The 23,457-nt window shown below is 42.4% G+C and overlaps 1 protein-coding gene across 4 annotated transcripts in view; it reads left to right on the forward strand.

The window, feature by feature from the left end:
• Positions 1-23,457, forward strand: part of nfia (nuclear factor I/A) — a 140,433-nt gene that overhangs the window by 45,574 nt on the left and 71,402 nt on the right. For all 4 annotated transcript variants that reach the window (XM_087784679.1, XM_087784680.1, XM_087784681.1 and 1 more), the window contains exon 2: positions 979-1,507. In XM_087784679.1, the coding sequence (XP_087640805.1) occupies positions 979-1,507 (529 nt within the window). The remainder of the gene's footprint in view (positions 1-978; positions 1,508-23,457) is intronic.

Below are 23,457 nucleotides of genomic sequence, written 5' to 3' on the forward strand. Positions count from 1 at the left end.
ACGTGACTGTGGTGCTACATAAATACCACCAGAACCTCGTACTCCACAACCCTATGGATTCAGTTTTCTAGATGTGTATAAATGGATAGTCGCCGTGTCAGCGTTAAGGGGTTCCTTAGGTCCGCTTTGGTAAGACCTACTTTCCCGGAAGAACGTCTTGTCACACCAGCGTTGACGCAGGTCTTACCACCGTCTCACTGGTGTGTATGACTTCAGGACTTCATGCTTTGGGTAAACATTGAACTACATTTATTCCAGTCAATAGAAGGTTTGGGCCGAAGTGCAAAAGATCCTCGTCACCTTTATTGATCCCTCGGGAAAATTCCTTTGGGAAAGTATAATAAGGTTGAATAGCAATGTTACTTTTGAAACATTGATGCAACAAGCAATACCAAAAAATGTTCTTAACCCTTGTGTTATTTCAGGGTCAAGGTGACCCAGAGGGCCGAAAACAAAAGGGATACCACAAAGACATTTATTTTCATGCCTCTGGGCCAACACTAAGGTTAAAGAAGAGTCGGGCACACTTAGTTTAACAAATTATATTTAGAAAACAAATACAAGACTTCTAAAAATGTAAACTATATCAGTAGTACGTCAGTATTTCTTCGGGGTCATATTACATTTTTGTACTTAAATTAAGATTTTCATTCGGGAAAGTGACAACAGAACCGAATCAATCAATCTGGTCAAAACTATATACAGTATGTTGAATTGGGTCATTCTGGTCCTGTGAGGTCATCTGTACTAACCAACCCATTGGATTTGATGGTTGTTCTGGCTCTTCAGTCAACTAACTCTGAAGTTCTACCTTCATGTATAAAAATGTTTGACTGGCACTCACCGTTTTTTGTATTTATTGCAAAAATGTCTCCAGAGATAATTTGTGGTCAACTTTGGGGATTTGATGTTTATTTATCACCCGTTGCATGAAATTGATTTTCTTTTCAAAGTTTCGTTTGTCTCTCGTCCCCTCAGGATGAATTCCATCCTTTCATCGAAGCCCTGCTGCCCCACGTCCGGGCCTTCGCCTACACATGGTTCAACCTGCAGGCCCGCAAGAGGAAGTACTTCAAGAAGCACGAGAAGCGCATGTCCAAGGAGGAAGAGCGTGCGGTGAAGGACGAGCTGCTCAGCGAGAAGCCCGAGGTCAAGCAGAAGTGGGCGTCGCGCCTCTTGGCCAAACTGCGCAAGGACATCAGGCCCGAGTTCAGGGAAGACTTTGTGCTGACGGTGACTGGAAAGAAGCAGCCCTGCTGCGTGCTCTCCAACCCCGACCAGAAGGGCAAAATGAGGAGGATCGACTGCCTGCGCCAGGCGGACAAAGTGTGGCGGCTGGACCTGGTGATGGTGATTTTATTCAAAGGGATTCCCCTTGAAAGTACTGACGGGGAGCGGCTGGTAAAGTCTCCGCAGTGCTCGAACCCCAGCCTGTGCGTACAACCCCATCACATTGGAGTTTCCGTCAAGGAGCTGGATCTCTACCTGGCCTACTTTGTGCACACAGGTAAGTCCTTCCTTCCATCTTTGTGTGTGTGAGAAAACCGCTCGTCAGTCATCGCACTGGTTCGTACTCGTGTCAGAAGTCAAGTCATGTTTTCTGTGAGCTACGAGCTCATACTGTCACACACTGGCTTTGCCCGAGGACATCCTGCTAGTTTCACTTTTGTGTCATGTAAGAACGACACACACGAGGTATGAGCGCTTACAGACCGAGCAGGAACTGGTCTGTTGAGTTGACTCTGTCAAGGTTTGACAAAAATGGTTCACATGGAATGTCAAGTACTCAGTAATATTTGTTTGAGTTTAAACTTGACGGGTGCTTCTGGCATCATATATTTAGAGACTATCGCCAGAATATAAGTCATGTTACAGGCACAGTTAGTTAGTGGGTCGTGCTGAAGTGTCAAAGGTCGCAGGTGTAAAACGAGTTTCTGGACTTGGATTGTCTTTAGGTTGAACCGTCTTCCAATTCTACTGTAAGCATCAAAAGACACTTTTTTTTGGTGGTTTTCTGACTTGTATTAGACGGGTCCAGTGTCCCCAGCCCATGCTCTAACCAGGTATAAAGTAACATAACTTCACCTTATTAAATATGGGAAACACCACAATTGCTGACAATTAATTACATTCCGAAACTTCAAAAGTGGCACCAGATAAAACATTTTTAGTCACCTTAAAGTATCAGCTTAAAGTACACCAAAACATTCATTATTTAATGTGGCTCGTTCGGAACAATTAATGGATATGTCACATTTTGAAAAGTTGGCGTTGATGTGGCGAATCTTTAGAAGTTTTTTAGAATATTTTTAATTCAGGTTGCTCAAACGTTTTGAAGATTATCTACCCCACCTTTAATAACAAAAAATCACAGTTGGCGTACACATTAGCTAGGCTCTTCATTTAAGTAGATTTTTTTGGAACTAGTCGGTGTAAGAGTTGTTTCCAGAAGTTGCTAAAGGTTGCTAACTTAGTTAGTTCATATTGCTAGAGCCATGAAAAATTAGTTGTTTTTTTTTAGTCTCTAAGCTCCAAGAAATTAAGTTTATAAAGTTGAATTTAATGAAAAACATTTCAGCTGTTCTCTGAGTTCTGCTCCTCTACAGCTAAGATCTACCTGGTACCTTCAAGCAGAGCTAAAATAATAATGTATATGAGTAATGTCTGCCCTCTGACCTCAAGAGCGTTGACCTCCTGACAAGGTAACTGAACGTTAGGAGGTTCAATGTGGTGGTTTTGTTGGAGGGGAATCTCCTCCCTGTTTCCTGGAAACGCCAGCGCCCGACCCTCTGACAAACCGTTTTAACCAGATTAAGCAAATCTGCAGCGTCCCTGCCACTTGTCGATTAATGAAATCATCTTTATTCCCACTAATGCACCTTCCCTCCGAGTGTGGCTGCTGACAAACACGTTATCTGCTGCAGACAGCCAGAATTTCATCAGCGGTCAGTGAATCAGAAGGAAACACAAACGTCGCTGCCAAGTTTTCAATTCAGCTGCTGCGCTCCTTTTTGTGTGTGTGTGTGTGTGTGTGTGAGAGTCTGGCTCCTCCAGCAGCAAGGAAATTAATTGTGTAACGATTGCTCAGCATATTTTTTAAAAACACTGTTGTTCATTTTTTTGAATGAATGAAGGAGAAGTTTAGCAGGTGATTCAAGTAGCTGGTCCTTCAGAAGTAACTTTACTGAGCTTTACAAGCTCAAGTTAAAAGTTTTAAAGAAGTTGTAAAATCACTCCAGCGCTCCTTGAGGCCCTAAAATCTGTCACATTTACAAAGCATGTTGAGGAGGTAACAGTTGGAAAAAAAAATGTATTTGCTGTTTATTAAATGAATACATTTATTTTGTAGTGTGTGATGTAGATTTTGGATGTTGGACCATATCTGAAATACTTAATTTAATGTTATGGTTGGAAAAAACTATTTGTTTAAATGCTAAACATCACAAAAAAGGCAAAACAAAATGAGAAAAAAAACAACTTTCAATGAAGTGAAATGAGTTTCCTCTGCGCCCTCTCCAAAAAAAATCTAAACTTCAAAAGACAAAGAGGAAGATAAAAATGCCGAAAGGCAAAAAAGACCAGTATAAAGAAATTAAATGACAGAAAGGTCAGTCTATAATCAATCAGAAATAATATATTTAGAAAAGGTTTTACAAAAGGTCTAAACAATAAAGTAAAAAATTAAACTGTGATTAAAAAAACATTGTCTAAACATTAACAAGAATAAATGAATAATGTGAATGTGTTAAAATAAACAACTCAAAAATTGGGTTCAACCATTTTTTCATAACATGCTAAAATTGTTTTAAAATATTATTTTGAGTCAGATTGTGGCTATAAGGTCTTAGAATCTCACATCACACACATGTTGGCTTCTTTGTGTCATGCGTCGTAACTGCACAGCAAGTTTGGCATCTTTACCTCCGACTGTCTGGCATTTTATTCCCCATCACACTCTTTTTCTTCTGATTTACGACTTCTGCTGGACTGTTTCCAGTGTCCATAAATTTGTATTAAGTATTTTAGAAAACGATTGTCTAAAATGGTTTATCTTCAAAAGCAGCGATCAAACCTGCAGGTCTTCTGTCCGATGATCGTCTGTTCATGAACTAGTCTGGTAGGAGTCCAGGTTTCAAATACAGAAAGGTTGACAAGTCTTTATTAGGACAAAATTATTACAAATAAAGTAATATAAGATTAATTAACACTAAATTGTTTTATAATCAAATTACACTGAATAAGTACTTTTATTTTCACCTTAAAATAATGTAGAAAATGTTAAATATGTGGGTTTTTTTTAATCTAACACAGGTTACCATCCAGATTAAGTTATAAAATCATAATAAAAAATAAAAAAATAGGGTTTTTCCGCATTTACATTATTGTTGACTTTAGCAAATGCAAGCTCAGTGCTGCGTAAAAAAACTTCCCATCTCTCTCTTCTAGTGATTCATGTGTAAGAACATAAGACGACTGGTCCGTTTGACTGCTCAGTCTGAAAAAAAATTATTCTTGTTATCTTTGAAAAACATTCATCTTTTTAAGCGACGTCTGTGCCTCTGCTTGACTGGTGGAGATACGATCACAGCGCTAGCTGCTAGCATCCTAGTTGTTTACACTCTTTAAGGTGTTAAGAAATGTAAAAATATTCCACTAAATCTCTCTCAATAGTCGGCGTCTGTTCGCCTCTCGGTTTCATTTCCAGTAAAAGCCGGTCTTGAAGGTGTTGCTGGAGAGACTCAGTGTTGGTGGAAACATCTCTGTCCCCTGAACCCTAATTACAATCATTTCCCCCTCTCGCACTGAAGCCCCTCTGAGCCCCCTGAAGACTGAGTCCATTCTCCGCGTCTCCCCCCGGGGAGCTGGATCCTCGCACGTCTGCGTGTTTTCGCTCGGCGGTAATCAGCTGCGCTCACACTGGCTCCCTTCATTCGTTTCTGCAGCGCGAGTTAAAGATCCGGCAGTAAAGTTTGAATCCCACTGCTGCTTTGTTGGGATTAAACACAGTTTGAAAGGGACGCGCAGCTTTTCTGCTTCTTCTGATCAAAGTGGGCCGCCACCTTCTCTGGGCGCTGGTGCCGGAGGATCGGGTTTCGGGGTCCCCTTGTCCAAGGGAAGGGGGAGATTTTCTGGAACACCGTCTTGATGAAAAGGCCAAGTGACCTCCGGCGGCGTCAGTAAAAACCTGACTAATCAAATTCATCCCCGTAACCACACGCCGGTGCTTGAGGAGCAACTGGGGCGACCCCCAGAAACCACGGCAGATCTACAAGCCCAAGTGGGAACTCAAGGGGTCAACTTTTTTTTTTTTCTGAAGGCCTCATGTTTCCACCATGTAAATGGGTAAAAAAAAAAAACTTGCTCGTCTATTCCAAAAGTTACGGTAAACAGCTGAACAGGAAGTAGCTGTCAGAGAACAGGTGGAGTTTCTCTCGCTTTCACTCAGCAAGTGTGCGAGAGAGAGAGCGAGAGAGAGAAAGGGAGACGTTGTCTGCAACAAGCCCGGGGTCAAAGGTCGACCCCCGCCAACACCGTCCTCCTCTCGCACGCGGTGATTTACGAGCGGCGCTCAGTCGGGTGCGGCGTGTCGGCGGACGTCATTATCACAGTGACACTCGGCACGTGCTGCCGGGTCAGAGGTCGCCGCCGGGAGGTCGTGAACCCTATCATCTGGCTGTTTGACCTCTTGGGTAAACATCTCACCGACTCATTAGCACCCAGTTGAGCTCACGCACACACAAGCACACACACACACACACACACACACACACACACACACACACACACACACACACACACACACACACACACACACACACACACACACACACACACACGCACACACACACACACACACAATACTTGTAGGTGCACTTCAAACTTTGACCCACAATAACGCTCAAAGACAACCATATAATCAAACAAAAATACATTTGACTTGTACGCACACATACACACAAAACTAAATATTTCTCCACCCACAAATAAAAATCACAAGTCGCACTTTTTCAACACAAAGTACCAACTTCTCCAACACAAATACACATCACAATATATCTTGAGCACACACATACACACATGCATCCTCTCAAAATCACACACATAAACTTATGCGCGCACATTTATTTGTCACACAAAAACGCATCTAATGTCGCTCTTAGACGCACATAATCAAACCTGAACTGCACACATACACATGATTATTTTCTCACACACAAGCACACAAATATACAAAGATTAACACACAATTGTACATGAACAGAAGCTTAAACTCTCTTTACAGACGCACACACATGCACAAAAACTTGAACTAGTTCGCACATAGACTGACTCGATCACACACGTACATATTCACACACTCTTTGGTTCCTCAAACCCACACATTTACACAAGGTACACACACATTGAAACGCACAAACACGTGTGAGCCCCACAAGTGTCTCCCTCTCCTCTCACACTGACTCGCACACGTGCAGCACGAGGGGTGTGGTCTGGAACAAAAGGTGGGACGAGGGTCAAGCGTTGACGCGTCGTTGATTTAAAAGTTTCACGGCCAGAAATAAAGACGCGAGCGTTTACTGCGGGAGATAATATTTATGTGGCTGTAAAGTCAATTAAAGATAATTAGCGAGATGGAATCATAAAACTTTTACATTAAACTTCCCCGGATCCCCGCCGCCGTTTATCTCGCACTTTTCTTGGCACGGCCGAGCTCTTTATTCTGCAAACGATCCCGCAGCCCATAACGTTTCCCCAATCTCCCGTCTCAAGTTAAACCTTTTCCTTCGGGAGATCGTCCGATCGTGTCGCGCCGCACTTTTGTTGTCGTGATTAAGAACACGTTGAGAAGCTCATTGAACGTCTCACTCTTTTCAAGACTAACTCAGGAAGTAGACGTGTGCACGAAAAACCTAAAATCTGTCCACCGGCTCTGGAAATAAGAGGGTTAAAGTTTTGAATTCCACCTTTACCCTTGAACGCGCTCGACAAACTTAATTTTGAGCTTAAATTGATTTATGAGTTAAAGTCCGTAATTGTTGGTATGTCTCTGCTTCGTCCTTTCTTGGTCTGTTTTCTATTGAAAAAATATATATCAACAGTTTATTTGGTAACTCCTAAAGAAAGAATGCAAAAGAAGGAAGTTTTAAAGGCAAAAGTTTAAAGAAAAGAAACATGGTTGTCAGGCTGAGGCGATGCTTTTCACCAAAAAATGTATTTTCAAAAAACTCACTTTGTAACAAAAAAAAAGGTAGTTTTTTTTTAACTGTCATCAGAATTTCAATAAAACATTTCTGGAAACGTTTTTTAAACATTTCTGTGGTGTTCCAGATAACCATCTGGACCCACCGATAAGTTGAAGGTCAACTTCAGTGGAAGCTCCTAATCTTCCTTGCCCCTGTTGTGTGTGTTGTGCGAGCAAGTTTCAGAATGCTACTGCCACCTGCTGTTGAAAGGCTCCCATGTAGCTCTATTTTTAAAACCTGCGTCTAATTTATTGCCATCGAAGAAGTAGGTCAATCTTCATGGCGGGTCTAAAATTAGTGAAAGGTCAAAATGGCAGAAGGAAGAGGCAGAATTGTAGCTCTCATAGTAAATGTGGACGTATGACAAAAAAGGAGAAAGTTTCCTCTGGGTTCATAACTTTCTTTTTTAGATTGTTGTTGATGCATCTACACTTTTTGTATTTGTCACAACTTGTTACCATAGTTTAGATGTTTCATCTTGAGGGTTTGTTACTAGATTTTACTAAAACTGATCACAAACTCAGGTCCTGAAGGGGTCACTGACTCGAGAAAGAAAAGGTCAGTCATGACACAAGGATGCGCCAACTAGTGGTGAGAAAATGTAAGGGTTAATAAAGAGGAACAACATGATTTTTGGAAATGGCTGCCGGCTTGTTTAGAGCTAACTAGTTCAGAGACGAAGCTCCAAATCTCTTTAAGAGCTCAGGAGGACGGAGAGAACTGGGTCAGACACACACCAACACACACACCAACACACACACACACCCCCTCACACACACACACACACACACGAGTGTCTGTGTGGCATCAAGACTGAAGGGTCAGACCAGGTGGCAGGAGATACAAATCTCATGGCGACTGGAAGCCTTCACATCCCGCTGGTCGGCCGCTCGGCCCGTTATCTTCTCCCCGCATTGATATCCTCCAATTGTGTGGCTCTCTTGAGGAACCAGTGATGTCATGGAGACCAGGCTAACAGAGTGAGGTGTAGCTGCTGGAGGAACACAAACTTTGTTTTCCTTTTTGTCGTCTTATTGATTTAGTTGTAAAACTCCATGTTTTTTTTTACCATAATGCGAAATATCAACGGGCAGAGTAATAATATGACAACTTGCCGAGTAATTGACCTTGAGTGTCAAGAAAGGCGCCTTTAAATAAAAAGGATTATTATTATTATTAATGTTACTAAGTGGCAGAGTAATACTACAGTGCCACACTGAGTGATGCCAAAAAGCATGGCACAGTAATACTACGGCGCCCTGCAAAGAAATACTTTACGGCACACCTGAGTAATACCATGAAACCTGGTGGAGTAATAGTGGAAGAGTAATACTACGAAGTCTGGCGCAGTAATACTATGACACCTCGCAGAGTAATACTAGGAGGCCAGGCCGAGTAACAGTGGCAGAGTAATACTATAGAGCCTGGCGGAGTAATTCTACGGTGCCATACGGAGTAATACTACCGCGCCTCCTGGAGTAACGCTACTTTGACTTGCAGAGTAATACCACGAAACCTGGCACAGTAATACTATGACGCATCTCCGAGTAATATAATGGGGCCTGGCGGAGTAACATTGGCAGAGTAATACTATGACACCTTGAAGGGTAATACTACAAATCCTGGCTGAGTAGTACTACGGTGCCCCCCGGAGAAATCCGACAACACCCCCCCGACCCCCACCCCAGTAGCAATACTACTAAGCCTCGCGGAGAAACTCTAACGAAGACTCATACCAACTTAGTTCCCTTTATAGTAAAAAAGTACAGTAGTTTTTATTTTTCAAAAGTGTGAGGAAGATGAATCTCAGTTGACTCAGTGTTTCTGCAGCACTGGTACCAGAACCTTCTACTGACTCCAGCACATAATAGTTTGTTGGGTTGAATCGAAGGCGGCTGTGAAAGTTTGCTGTGGTTTGACTCGCAGCAGCAGCAGCAGCAACATCACGTTCAATCCTCTGGTTGGCGGGACAGTCGGGGGGTACGAAGTGTGAGAGCAGATTCCAAACAGCTCAGTGGAGGTTTCTCCAAATGTGTGGGCCGGTGTGTGCCAGCAGGTCTGTGGCGACGGTTGGCTCGTCTCCGCTTACACCCGCTTTGTTGCCTCGTCTTCCTCTGCTGCCGCTCATCAGTCGTCATGTGGAGCCGCTTAGAGCCTCAAACCACAGTCTGTGTTGTGGTTCTGTGACTCAAGCACTGTAGACCCCCCCCCCCCCCCCCCCCCACACACACACACACACTCACACTCCTGAACCTTCACACACACACACCTCTGCGAAGCCACCAAACATGCGCCGCAACAAAAGCGGTGACACCACATTGTTCCTCTTTACGGTCAATGAGCTCCGGGCTCATTCATAAAGTTTCCAGCGCTGCTCTTTATTTCATCATAAATCTCACGCAGCAGCGAAGCCACAGTGTTGAGGCGTAAACAACACATCCAGAACCACCAGAAGAGATTTCTGATCCAAACCTTTTCACCGGCGCCAACACACAGTCCATCTTTTTATTATTATTTATTATTATTATTATTTTACTTATAAATAATGATTTTAAAGTTAAAAAAATGGAATGAGTCATTAAAAAAACTATTTTTGAGGAGGAAATTGAATAGTTTAATTACTATTTACGAGCGTATATATCAACATGGGTTTCATTTAACTGAATATAAGTAAGTAAGTCATTTTTATTTATAGAGCGCTTCTCCAGACCAGGGTCACAAAGCGCTTAAACAATCAAAACAATATTCAATAAAGTATATACTTTAAAGGTCAAGATAAAAACTGATAACACAACAGGAGTTCCAGAAAATCAAGGAAAAGCCTGAACAAATAAAAATGTCTTAAGATAACAATGTGTTAAAATATTTCAAATGTTACATTTTTGAAGAATTAAAATAAAATAATGTATTTTTTCGTTTTATTTATAAATAAATTTAATTCAAAATTATTTTTGTTTGTTGATAAAGCTTACTAATAAATCTTAATTTTTGTTTTAATATTTAAAAATTCACAAATCTTATAAAATGGACACTTCTCAGAATTTTTTCTAAATGATTTAAAAGAGGAAAAATGTAAATTACAAATAGATTTTTTTTCTTTTAATAGATTATAAAAAGTCAAACTGTTTCATACAAAGAAAGAAGAATGACTCACTAAATGACATCAGAGATGATGCACGGAGATCAAAAGTTTAAATTAAAATAATAATGTAAGGTTGACTCACACGAGCAGCTAATATAATGAGTTGATAAAGTTTCTCTCTGCACTTCTTCACCTCTCGCTCTCCTTCCATCACTCCCGACCGCTGGCCCGGTAAACTTCACCCCGACCCGAGGTTTCCCGGCCGGGGTCGTCCTGCAGGAATGCATGTGCGTTGCCGGGGGTGATGTGAGCCGGCTGCAGAAAATCGCAGTCTCTGTTGCTAAGGACGACCCCCGCCCCCTTCTCAATCACCCCCTTAGCAACAGAGCGCTCAGGGCAAGTCTAGACTCTGCCCATCGCCGTGCCAACCATGCCAACAAAATGGAGTCTCCGTCCTCTCGCCCTGAAAAGACGCGTCCGTCTCTCAGGCGTCATTCTTCATTCATGTCTTCTTTTTTGGAACCTTTGTTGATGTGAAAGTTCGGGAATTATATGAAACTTTGTTGTAAAAGTTGTTTAATGTCGATCAGTCATTTGTTGATCAACATTGTTTGCACGGAGACGCTCGGCTACATTAGCATGTCAGCAACTGAATAGAAAGAGCAAGAGTTCATCAGATATTATGCTTTTTATATATTACTGTGGACCTTATTGACAATAGATGGGTTGCAATATATATATATATGTATGTATATGTAAATATATATAAATAAATAAATAAATAGACTTGAATAATATAGAAAAATAATGTCAGATGACACACGTACATGTATTGTTTGTGACCGGCAATATTTTACGTTTGTATTTTGGTTTGTTTATTTAAAATATTATTCTGAAAACTCCTTCTATTTAACATTTTTATTTATAAAATTAATTATTCTTATTTTTCCTTCCTTTTTATGTATTAAATTTTGGGGCAAATACCTGTAAAAGAAAGATATCTTGATCATATCTATTCTATCTACATTCTATTGTTCTATTTGTAAATTGCACTATTGTAGTATTTATTGGACGGAAGTACATAACATTCATGTTTTCAATTGCTTTCATTAGTATACAAAATTGTATACATTAAAAAGAAAATGTCAACTATTCAACTAAAATATATATATAAAAAACTTAACTTAAAGAATGTTACATAGAAATTAATCTCAATTTTGAATGTAGATGAGTTCATTAGTGAACACACACACACACCTACACACACACACACACACACACACACACACACACACACACACACACACACACACACACAGATATAGTGTGACAAAGTCGTCACTTAAGTAAAGCTACAGAATCAGTTAAGTTGAGGTTATGCAGCTTTGAGTTATTGCTTTTTGCCAAGACGACACCAAACACACACTCTCTCTTCTATTGTGTGTGTACGTGTGTGAAGTGCGCGGCGACATGATCGGCGGCAGCTGTGCACGTCTGCTGGGAAACTCTCTACAGATGGTGGAAGCAGAGAAACTCCAAAGCGCCGTATGGCTGCTGAAATATAGACGAAGGAGAAGAAGAAGAAGAAGAGCAGCTCAGCCACTGACGTCTTTTCAGGGTTCAGCTGTTCTGCATTTGCTGTAATTGTGTTCGCCCCATTACCCGATTAAGACGCTCCAGATTTAATCAAAACAAGGAGCAGAAAGGTCGACGCCAACAGATATCACAGAATTGTTCTGATCAGAAGTAGCAGCCGCTAACGGAGACGCCGGTGGCGGCGCTTGAGCGCTCCCGTCCGCCGTGTCATCAGGGGTCGCGGGGTCGCGAGGAACCTCGAGAAGGCCCTCTATTGGAGAATTGAGACTCTTCATGTTTAAGTTGTGATTTACTGTAGGCCTCGTGTAGAGGTGGTTCTCAAAGGTCAATCAAACTAATGCAATACAATGACCTTGTACCAGTAGACAATGTCATGCAGTAATTAAGCATCTGTTTTCACCTGTCAATGTCCAACATCTGCCTTTCCATCATGCCTGAGGACGCCCCAGGTGACCGAATGTTTTGTTTAAAATATATGAAGGATGCTTCTTAAATGGTTTGGCATTAAAAAGATTACACATTTAATTCCACTGGCAACTCATTGAGAGGTCCAACAGAGGTCCTAGCATTGACCCCTGAGGTACTCCAAAAGAGATGTCGCGGGAAAAGTTGTCTTAATTAGAAAATTTGGCTTGGTTCACAATGGATGAAGATATTATAGCATTTAAAAGGTTGAAAATAACAAAAACGAAGAAATTATCGAGTGAAAAAATGTCAACGTTATATACTGTAGATAAAAAAGAATAATGATAAAATGAAAAATAAGATAAAAAAAAGTCATGGATACGGATGAAAGTCACTCGACTTCAGCTACAAGCTCTGTCGTGTATATCTGTGATAAAAATCAAGGAGAAAAATATAGTTTACAAAAAAGTTACATTTTACTTTTAATAAGTAAATGATTGGATGATGAAAATGTTGTTTTAATAAAGTTGGTGAACCATAAAAACTATTTAATTTTTAAAATAAAAAACTGGATACAATTATTTTTTTTAATATCACTGGGAGAGTTTTTTTCCCTCGACAGGTGTCGGATATTAATTCTTCCTTTTGTGTCCAAACAAAAAGCAGTCGTTCGTTAGCAGCCGATTAGGCGGACGGCGGTGTGAGTAATTACCGGCTGAATATTCATCAGCTCTTCAGGAGTCTTGGCGCGAGGGCGGCGTCTCCGCGTGAGACCTGGACACCGCCGGTCCCTCAGGAGCCGGAAATATATATCAGCAGAACTGGAGAGAAAAAGTTTCTGGTTGAGATTCAGAGGAACGTTCAGAGGAGCTCCCCCTCTGCCCCCTTAACCCTTCCCGAGCCCCTGGCCCGACTCCAGGAGGTCTTTGTTTCGGGGGTGCCCCTCAGATGTTCCTCCTTAATTATCCAGGAGATCAGCGGAGGTGCAGGTTGGGGAGAGTTACCCAGTCGGTGGGAGCCAACTTGACGGCGCCGGTGGCATCGCCGTCGTCTTGATCGGGAGGAGGAGGAGGAGGTGACTCGAAGCGAGGGCAGGATAATGAGGCTGTGGCGGCTCGTCGTGCCAAACCACAAAGCGCTGGCAGCCGCCGCCATCCCTCAATGTTTATCTCCGCTGAGCCGCTGCGGTCGGGAAGGAAAACGTCTAAAAAATGATTAGCCGGAGTTGATTCGGGACGAGAGGAGGGATGTTTGGTTTATCTGACGAGGAGAGGCTGCAGAAATAAACACTCCCCGCTCGTGTGTAAACTTCACTCCGGGGTCTGATTGTTGCTTCTTAACTCTTCGCTCCACTGACTCCACTCTGAAGATTTGAGCCACAGAGGTTTCAGTCGCCATCCAGTGCAGGGGATCCCGACCTTTCCTGTACCGCAGACCGCTTTAAGGTTGGCATTATATTCATGATAAAAACAGTAAAAATAAATCATAAGGAGTTTGTGTTTTGACTCAATTTCACTAGTTTACAGGTTTATTTTTTAGAGTAAACTTGACTGATATGAGCGTCTTATTGTGTGAAGAGTATCAGGCTAGTGTCACTTCAGAGAAAATACTATAAAAATACTACAAAAAAAAAACTCTGTTCAGGCAGTAATGCTCAAGTACAGACAGTCATATATAGACCACTGGTCTACTGGATATAAGACTCTTAACCCATGAGTCATGAAAAAACTCTGCAGCGTTGTAAAGATTCAGGAAGTTGCGACTCAAGAAACCACAACCTCTCACCTATACGAGTGAGTCCTAAAGGGCCTCTCTGGTCGTGAATCGAATCTTTTTTGACTCGCTCGTCAACTGATCCTTACATTACGAGTCATCAGATGAGAGTCCTACATATCTAGGACACATAAGACACTTTCAGAGACTCGCATTACAAAACTACGATGAGTCGTCTAAGTGAGTCCTTGATGGAGTTGGTTTAAACTTCAAATAAAAGTCGATCCTTTCCGATTATTAGTAAACAGAAAGTAGTTAATAAACCTCTAAAGAGTTATGCTACAGTTACGTCCTGACAGAATAATAAGGCGGGATGTGATCACCCTGACGACTTGTTGGTAACACAGTATCATCCAGAGCCCAGCTCACGTCCTAGAAACAGACCTCTGTTGTGTGTCTGTTGTGTGTCTGTTGTGTGTCTGTCGTGCGCGCTCAAGTCGTCGGCTCGTTAGCTTTGTTTGCGGCGCGGCGACTCCTGCGCGCGGCAGCCGGGGTTGGAAGCATCCGATTTTATTTGCGCACTTGAAGCAGAAAACTGTTTTCAGAGACGAGACAAAGGCGCCACTTGATTAAGCGGCGCGAGTGTCTGGGAACGTCGGCCCCGGTGACCGAGCTAATTGGTAAATCCTCGCGCTCCCAGACCCCCCCTCCCTACCATCCTCCGCCTCGTCCCGGGGTCTCTCCTCACTTTCAAAACCACCACCTCCTTTTATTGTTTCCCTTCAACTGGCTCGCCGCCGCCGCCGCCGCCGCCGCTCCTCTTCTGCGAGTCGCTCTACAATCCAATTACGCCGCGGCTCCTCTTCCCCGGCAGTTCTGAGTGGATCTCTGGGTCAAGCCGGCGGGTCTTTTGATTTCCAAGTATCGATCTGATTAATAGTCGCTTCAAACTTTCCTCTTATACAATTGAAATAAGATCCGCTGCCGTCAAATGACAGCCGGAAATCCTTTTTTTTTATGTATTTGGTTCCTTCAAATGTCTTCTTTGGTCATTTTTGTTAAGGAGCTAGAGTTCCACGGTAAACCACTTTTTAATGTGTTTTTTTTTTTATCCGTCTAAATTCTAGCTCATTGATTCAATGTTCTTATTAAAGAATGAAACTTTTAGTTACATTTAACATCGTCCAATCATTTTAAGCAGCCTTTTAAAAGTGATTTGATGGTGTGACAAAACCTAACTTCCTTTCTGTGAAAAAGTCATGAGAAAAAATATAATAAACAACAATGAATAGCAGTCTGCTTGCTATCATCGCTTTAAGGAGCACCTACCCCATTGTTTATATCAATTTTACTTTAAGGATAAGAGGATGCAACAAGTTTTAAGGGAAATAATGTAAAAACGAACAGGTTTACATTTAAAATCAACCTCTAAACTTGCCGACCACCTTTCTAATATTGGATTTAAATGCAAATGAATGATGAATTGGGATTTGTTCCCGATATGAAATGTGTCTTTAAACGCGGCACAGTTACTTTTACAGTGTTACTTCGGTGTGTCTTTAAAACCAAAAGTTCAGACATTTTTACAACAACAAAAAAAAAAGTTTGGCTGTGTTATGGGTATTAGTGTGCAAGAAGGTTCTGGGTTCGCTTCTAGCTTAGTGAGTCCAAAACAATACATAGCTTGATTCCGGAACTCTGGATTGTCCTTAGTAACTGTGTGAATGGTTGAAAGTCTTTGTATAGCCTTTCCAGGGTGTCCCCAACCTCTCACCTAAAGAAGCTGTGATAGCCTTCAGCCCCCCGCAACTCCAGTGAGGGAATTGACCGCAGAAAATGATTGAAAATCGAAATCTTATTAGTTCACCACTACTACACAGTATTTTCTAAATACCCATTAGCATTTCGATGTTAGCTTGCTAACTGAACAATCACCTCCAATTCCTCTGACAAAAAGATGGAATTCAAAGCTCTGGCAAAGTTATCAGTCATGATATGTCACTTCAATATACATGTGCAGTAAGACTGGCTTTCCAGGGTCTCCTCCCACAGAGAGCCACCACGAGCTCTAGAACCCGACATGTACTGTGTACACAAAGTTACTTCCAGACTCTTTAATTAGATGCCAACATGACGGCTAAAGCATAAATCCGACATTCCGAATCCGTCTGGTCAGGTTGACTTCAAGATGGTCCTGGTGATGGACGTGGTTTCCACACAATGACAGCAGGGGTCGACCTCTCAATGGCCACACACACACACACACACACACACACACACACACACACACACACACACACACACACACCCTCTCCTCCCTCCCCTCGCTAACCTGCTCTGCGGCTTCCTGCTAATTAAATTCCTGCGCTGTCCATTAGACGGATAGAGTGAGCGGGACTGCTGACTCAACACAGGTAGGGCAGCTCCTCGTCGTAATGGCTCGGAGAGCTGGAGTGCTGGAGCAATTCATTTGGCCGCCCCGCTTTACACATCCCCGGGTCACCGCAGGCTTTCAAGGGTGCAGGCGGGAGAGAGAGAGGGAGAGAGAGAGGGAGAGAGAGAGAGAGGTTATAAGCTAATACCGTCAAAACACTTTCATTCTAAAACTGACACTCCACCAGGCTTTGTCCTCTAAAACATGCCCACACGGTCAGCGCCTGATGCTGATACCAGCACATGGAGGTCCAGGACCAGCTTTGTTAGGGTTTCTTCTCTGACATTAATTTGAAACACTAATAGACTCAGGGACTCGCTCATTCCTCCTTATGTTTTTCATTTTAATCTATGTTCTTTATACTTGCACTTAGTTCCATTGTTTGAACTTTGTTCTTGTTCGTTTTTTTCATGCAACTTGCTGTGAACTGGAACCTCATTTCCCGAATCAGATCTCCAGAGGGATTAATAAAGTCTATCCATCTATCTATGTAAGTTCTGGCTTAAAAATTAGAATTTCTGAAAACTTGTTCTCTTACACCATTTGCTCTCCGTCTCACTCCCTCTCACTAAACTCAGCACTGCCGCTTGCATACGACTCATCATTCCTAAGCCCACGTAACTGGATTTGGGTTATGGAAATGCTAGCGACTGTGGCGATGAAAGGTTTGTCCTGAAGAATTCCATTACAAACACATGTGTGTCGACTCCAGATGGAGTTCCTGAGGAGTTCTTGTGAAGATGCACTTTTTCACCCTTTAAGTCTTGAACATTTGTCACATGTCTGTCAGGTCAGAGTTTTTTTTTTCCTTCCAAATTTAGGTTTGTATCATTGTGCGGGTCTTCAGAGGCGACCTCAGTGCTGAGGAAGAGGTCAGGCGAGTCAGTGGATACTGTATCCGAGCTTTAAATACTGCAGAGTTGAAGGCCGAGTTTATTTGTGGTTTATGAAGCGTTTAATTAGCTCCAGTTGAGAGTTGCAGATGGAGGCGTTTGCACCAGTTGAAGAACAGCAACAGAGTCGCTGATGCTGGAGGAAGATTTTCAGCCTCTGGAGATCAAATCAACCACTTTTTTTTATATACATTTAGGAACTCAGGTTCCCCACATATCCTGATACTAATCCTGGTTGACAGCACTTGATACCATTGAGTGCAGGACTAGTGTAGGATCATAGAATTTAAAGGCGCCGCAAGACTTTTCTTTCTTAAATCTACATCTGACTGAAATTTGAATTTACTCCTCAACAAACGAACAAAAACCCGTCAATCCAAAAGGCAGAAGTCAAAATGTTTGTTTTCAATGAGCTGTAAAACATTACGGCGAGCTGTAAACCACAACGAGAATGTTTTGCTAATGTAGCCATTAGCGTGGCTAATTGTGAGTCTCCAACCCGTTAAACTCAAGAAATAAATCCACAAATGACTCGTGGTACAACTAATAAATATTTCTACTTCCTAATGAAAAGAGGAAAGTTTTAATCATCCGTAGATAACTCTTTATCTGTTTTATTATTACTGTAAAGCCGAAGAGTTGCAGACCAACCTCGAAGATCAACCTGTTGTTTCGAACTCGATCAATGTCGCTAGAAAAGTTTGAAAGTGAGATTTCCCGAGACGGTTCCTCACGTCCTCGTTCCCGAGCGACTGCCGTGTAAATTCCGACGAAGAAAGTGTGGGTGATAATCCTCGCCTGCTCTTTCAAGATCTCACTTTCCCTCTCGTGTACCTCGAGGCCTTATATAAACCCTGACGTGTTTCTGTAATTGTAAGCAGATTTCCTCTTTAATGGGAGCACATTACGGGTTTTAACAGTCCTCAAATCCACACAAGCATGCACAAATATTTAATATCTGAGCTCTAATCCCGCGTTAGCGGCCGAAAAATCACTCAGTCGGCATCCGTCAGGGTTTTGAATGTTGCCACGTCGGTGAATCTGCAGCGATGCCGGTCGGCTGGAGGCTTTTTTTTTCTCCCCGCCGACTGTCCCCGCTGTAACTTCACACCTCCCACCGGAGCCCCCTCCCTCGAGGGGGGGGTGGGGGGAGAGGAAGCAGGTAATATTTAGGAACTGAGTGCAAATAAAGAATGAAGGATTTATGTGGGAGCTGCTGCACGGATGGTGCGACGTCTGGGTCACCTGACCCGACTGGGTCATACCGACGCCCCCCGATGTTCCATGACACGATGGGGAAGATTTAAAAAAAATACAAATGACCTTCATGTCTTCAATAAAAGAAAATTAGTTCCTGCTTCAAGAACAATTTGTTACACCGTCTTCTCTGATTGGTCAGTTTTGATATTAATACGCTTTTAAAATGACGCTCAATCCATATGCATCAGCAAAAAACTATTTATTTATTTATTTTTACTTTCAAATCACATTGTATTATTTATAATGGTTATTTGATGGTTTGTTTTTTAAAAAATTGTGTTTAAAATAAAATATATCCTTTTATTATTTACAATTAACATGCGAATAATCAGTGTTTGTTCATTTTTCTGTTGAAAATAAACTTCCGGCAGTCATTATATCCTCCACAAAAACTACAGAATCCTGGCGATGACTGAGGACAAGAGGATACAGTTGACTCTAGCAGCTTTTAAACTTGTTATTTGGACATATTTTGGTTTCAATTCAAATAAAAACAGTTGTGTCTTTGTCAAGATTCATGTGGTCTGTAAATTCTGCAACAACAGAGTCAAGTCCTTGACAATACTACAAATAATATCCTTGTTACTACAGTATCACGATATATCGTGATCGTATAGTTACCCCTTTATTTCGATTCTTGTCGTACCACCAGCTTCTCCCCAACACACAGCACATCCCGGCTGGTTGTTTCAATATCACATCTGTTGGGTTTGAACCGTAGCCAGCGTCGAATCAGTTCTTTAGCGCTCGTTTCCCAGCATCCCTCAGTGCGTTCCCAGGGCATCAGCCTCCTCTTCATCCTCACACTCCATTATGTCGCCGTAAACAAGGGGAGCCCTCTCACCCCGGTGCGTCCCCCCCTCCATCCCGAAGATCCATTCAAACACGAGCCCCCCCCCACCGATGTCCTGCACCCCAACCCCCCCCCTCTGTCTATCCGAACAAACAAGACATTAGAAAAAACAACAACAACAACATCTCGTCGCCTCCTCTTCTTCTCTTCATTAGCATGTAAATCGACGCTGACGCGACTGGAACAGACGAGGTTCGGAGCGAGAGAGCAGCAGTGAAATACGTTCACACTCAACTAATCCTAGACTTAAAATGTGACGCAACTGTTTTACAAACAATAAATTACATCATGTTTCATCCATTTAATCAAAATAGTTTTCCAAGTTCATAGGGTATTTTTTATTAAACACATTTAGATTCATTTACCATGTTTCATTATTTCTAATATTTCTGGCTCATATTACACATTTTCTACTTTGAAAGTTTTGTATAAAATAATATATAAAATAATGAATTAAGGAAAGTCTCTTTGCTCCAGTGTTGACATTACATTCATTTAGATTTATATATATGTATTTAATATTTTGTAAACGTTTTGACTGTGAAATAAATCATGTTATTAACATTATTTGCGACGTACCTCTATTTAACAAAATTATTTATAGAATATTTATGCATAAAAATTAATTTAGGAAGGACAGAAATGTTGTTTGCTCTGTAGTTGACTTTACATTCATTTTTTATTCTTTTATTTAGATTTGGGTATTTTAACAAATATTATATAAAAGTTTTGAATGCAGAATGTTTTGCCTTTTTTTTTTTTTTAAGGACTTACGATACCTCTCTTTTTACTATTGTAACAATAGTCTAAATTGTACAATTGTACTGTTCAGTAAAAATATATTAAAAAAAATCCTTATTTTTGTGATGTATTGTTTAAGAATATTGTACAAAATAAAAAGGTAATTAAACTTAGTAAAATGCACATTTCTGAAGCGACCTCGGTCTATAGAGCCTGTAAATGCAACATTACGAGGACGTTAAAAAAAACACCTGTTCACACAATTTAAAAAGAGGAATAAACCAAATATGAGCAGACGACCAGGAAAGGAAGCAGAGAAGTGCAGCTGCCTCTTCATTCCCACACTCTTCCTCCGAGCTGGTTTGTTCTGCTCCAGACTTCATTCACTTTTCGGCAAATTAACATCTCATCTGCATAACTTGTTGCTCCCCCCCCTCCCCTCTCGCTGAAACAATGGCCGTCAGACCAAAGAGAGTCTTAATCCAAAAAGCCTCTGTGGTGCAGATAAAAGCCATCCACGCCGTCCAACCACTCGCCTTTCTCCTCGCCAATTAAAGCTCCTCCAGGCCGCAGCTCGCCGCCGCGCTCCGCCGCCGCCGCGCCTGTACGTGTGCGTTTGACCTCGGCGTCCACGCTTTAGAGTTTCGGGTTCAGTGTTTGTTTTGTGGAACAATCCTGCAGATTTGTCCGGGACTCGCGGGTCGTGTGAATCCGGAGAAAGGAGCCGGTAAATAAAAGTGCGCTCGTCCTTAAAATGTACTTTAAGAAGAAACAAAGTGTGTGAACGCAGCAGATGCTAATCTGGTTCCCCTGCTCCATTTCAGGATGATAGATCACACCGGCGCTTCAACGGCTCACCACTGCTAACAAATACTACTGTGCAGTACACACTCGGTGCTACTCTTCATCTAACGTCTCTATGGAGTTTTAGCACCAATCACAAGTCTTGATACTATTAGCACACACTGTTTGTACTGGTGTGATCAATATAAGATGTTGTATGATGTGTTCAGGTGCTGGTATGATGTGTTCAGGGGCTGGTATGAGGTCTTTAGGTGCTGATCTAAGGTCTATGGGTGTTTGAATGTGGTCTTAAGGTGTTTACATGAGGTCTACAGGTGGTGGAATGAGGTCTTCAGGTGTTGGTATGAGGTCTACACGTGTTGGAATGAGGTCTTCAGGTGTTTATATGAGGTCTTCAGGTGGTGGAATGAGGTCTTCAGGTATGTGTATAGGGTCTTCAGGTATTTGTATGTAGTCTTTAGGTATTTGTATAAGGTCTTCAGGTATTTGTATGTAGTCTACAAGTATCTGTATGAGGTCTCAAGGTATTTGTATGAGGTCTTCAGGTATTTATATAAAGTCTTCAGGTATTTGTATGAGGTCTTCAGGTATTTGTATAAGGTCTTCAGGTGTTGGTATGAGGTCTTCAGGTGTTTGTATGAGGTCTTCAGGTGTTGGAATGAGGTCTTTAGGTGTTAATATGAGGTATACAGGTGGTGGAATGAGGTCTTCAGGTATTTGTATAAGGTCTTCAGGTATTTGTATAAAGTCTTCAAGTATTTGTATGAGGTCTTCAGGTATTTGTATGAGGTCTTCAGGTATTTGTATGAGGTCTTCAGGTGTTGGTATGAGGTCTTCAGGTATTTGTATGAGGTCTTCAGGTATTTGTATCAGGTCTTCAGGTATTTGTATGAGGTCTTCAGGTGTTGGTATGAGGTCCTCGGATATTTGTATGAAGTCTTCAGGTATTTGTATGAGGTCTTCAGGTATTTGTATGAGGTCTTCAGGTGTTGGTATGAGGTCTTCAAGTATTTGTATGAGGTCTTCAGGTATTTGTATGAGGTCTTCAGGTATTTGTATGAGGTCTTCAGGTATTTGTATGAGGTCTTCAGGTGTTGGTATGAGGTCTTCAAGTATTTGTATGAGGTCTTCAGGTATTTGTATGAGGTCTTCAGGTATTTGTATAAGGTCTTCAGGTGTTGGTATGAGGTCTTCAAGTATTTGTATGAGGTCTTCGGGTATTTGTATAAAGTCTTCAGGTATTTGTATGAGGTCTGTTGGTACTGTCTTGTGGTTTTCAGGTGATTGTACGAGTCCTTGATGTTTGTATTTGAGGTCTTCAGGTACTGGTTTGGTGAGCGTGTGATGGTCGTGGTTCCACCATGTCTTCACTGAAGCAGGTGAAGTCTTGGTAACGCTTCTGGAAGTTTAATGATAAACTGCAGATAACTGTCTAACTCTGGTCTGGTCTGAGGAGTCGTCGTCTCATGTTGCCTCGGAGGAGCAGACCTGAGTGAGTGTGTGTGTGTGTGTGTGGTTGACCTTGAGCTGCAAGTGTGTGTGAGGCGAGTGTGTCACCTCCAGGCGGGAGTCGTGACAGCTCGCCAACTAAACCCCGGAGCTCCAACATCTGGCCGGCCACTGAAACATGGCAGCTCATCTGGGCCGCGGCTTCCACCGCCTCGGCTCTGCTCGCCTCGCATCAATCTTTGAACCAAAGTTCTCACCAAATCCAACTCGTGGTTTACAACAGCTGGCTTGTCCAGTTTCAGAAAAACCTTTAACCTTAAAAGTGTCTTTAAAGAATTAAATACATTTCAAAGAGATAATTCACCTTTCAAACGAATCCAGATCCCGGGAATAGAAATCCACCGGATCTGGATTCCTGCGCCGGTCTAGACGACTTGACTTCCCTCCTTAACTTTCACTCCTCCCTCCCTCCCTCTTTCCCCAGTCCTCCCCATTTCTCAGGAGTGATTCAGCATTCAGACAACAGAGGGGTTGTTGTAGGAGCGCAGGGGGAGGAGGGGGAGACGGGGGGAGAGCGAGCGAGGGAGGAGGTGGGGGGTGAGGGAGGAGGTGGGTGGGAGTGGATCGGGATTCCAGCAGGGAGAAAGTGATATTTCTATTTTGTGGGCAGGTCCTGCACCAAGTTGAGCTGAAATGACAGGCTTAGGGGTGTATTATTACCCCTGTACCCCCCCCCCCACCCCCCTCACTGCAGAGGGAGGGGTGAGGGAGAAGGAGAGGAGGATAATTTGTGTGGCTGTAGCTGAGTTGCTCTCTCCTGACCTGAGGAATAACTCACAGCAGCGACGGCCACAGTTTGTTTTCTGGTGCGTGAGGAGGACCCCCCCCCCCCACACCCCTCTCTCTCCCTCTCCCTCCCTCTCCCTCCCTCGTCCCCCTTCCTCACCTCCTCACTCGTTCTCTCTCTACCTCCTCTCCTGTGT

This window comes from Callionymus lyra, chromosome 2 (genome assembly GCF_982586985.1).
Source record: "Callionymus lyra chromosome 2, fCalLyr1.hap1.1, whole genome shotgun sequence".
Taxonomy (NCBI): domain Eukaryota; kingdom Metazoa; phylum Chordata; class Actinopteri; order Syngnathiformes; family Callionymidae; genus Callionymus; species Callionymus lyra.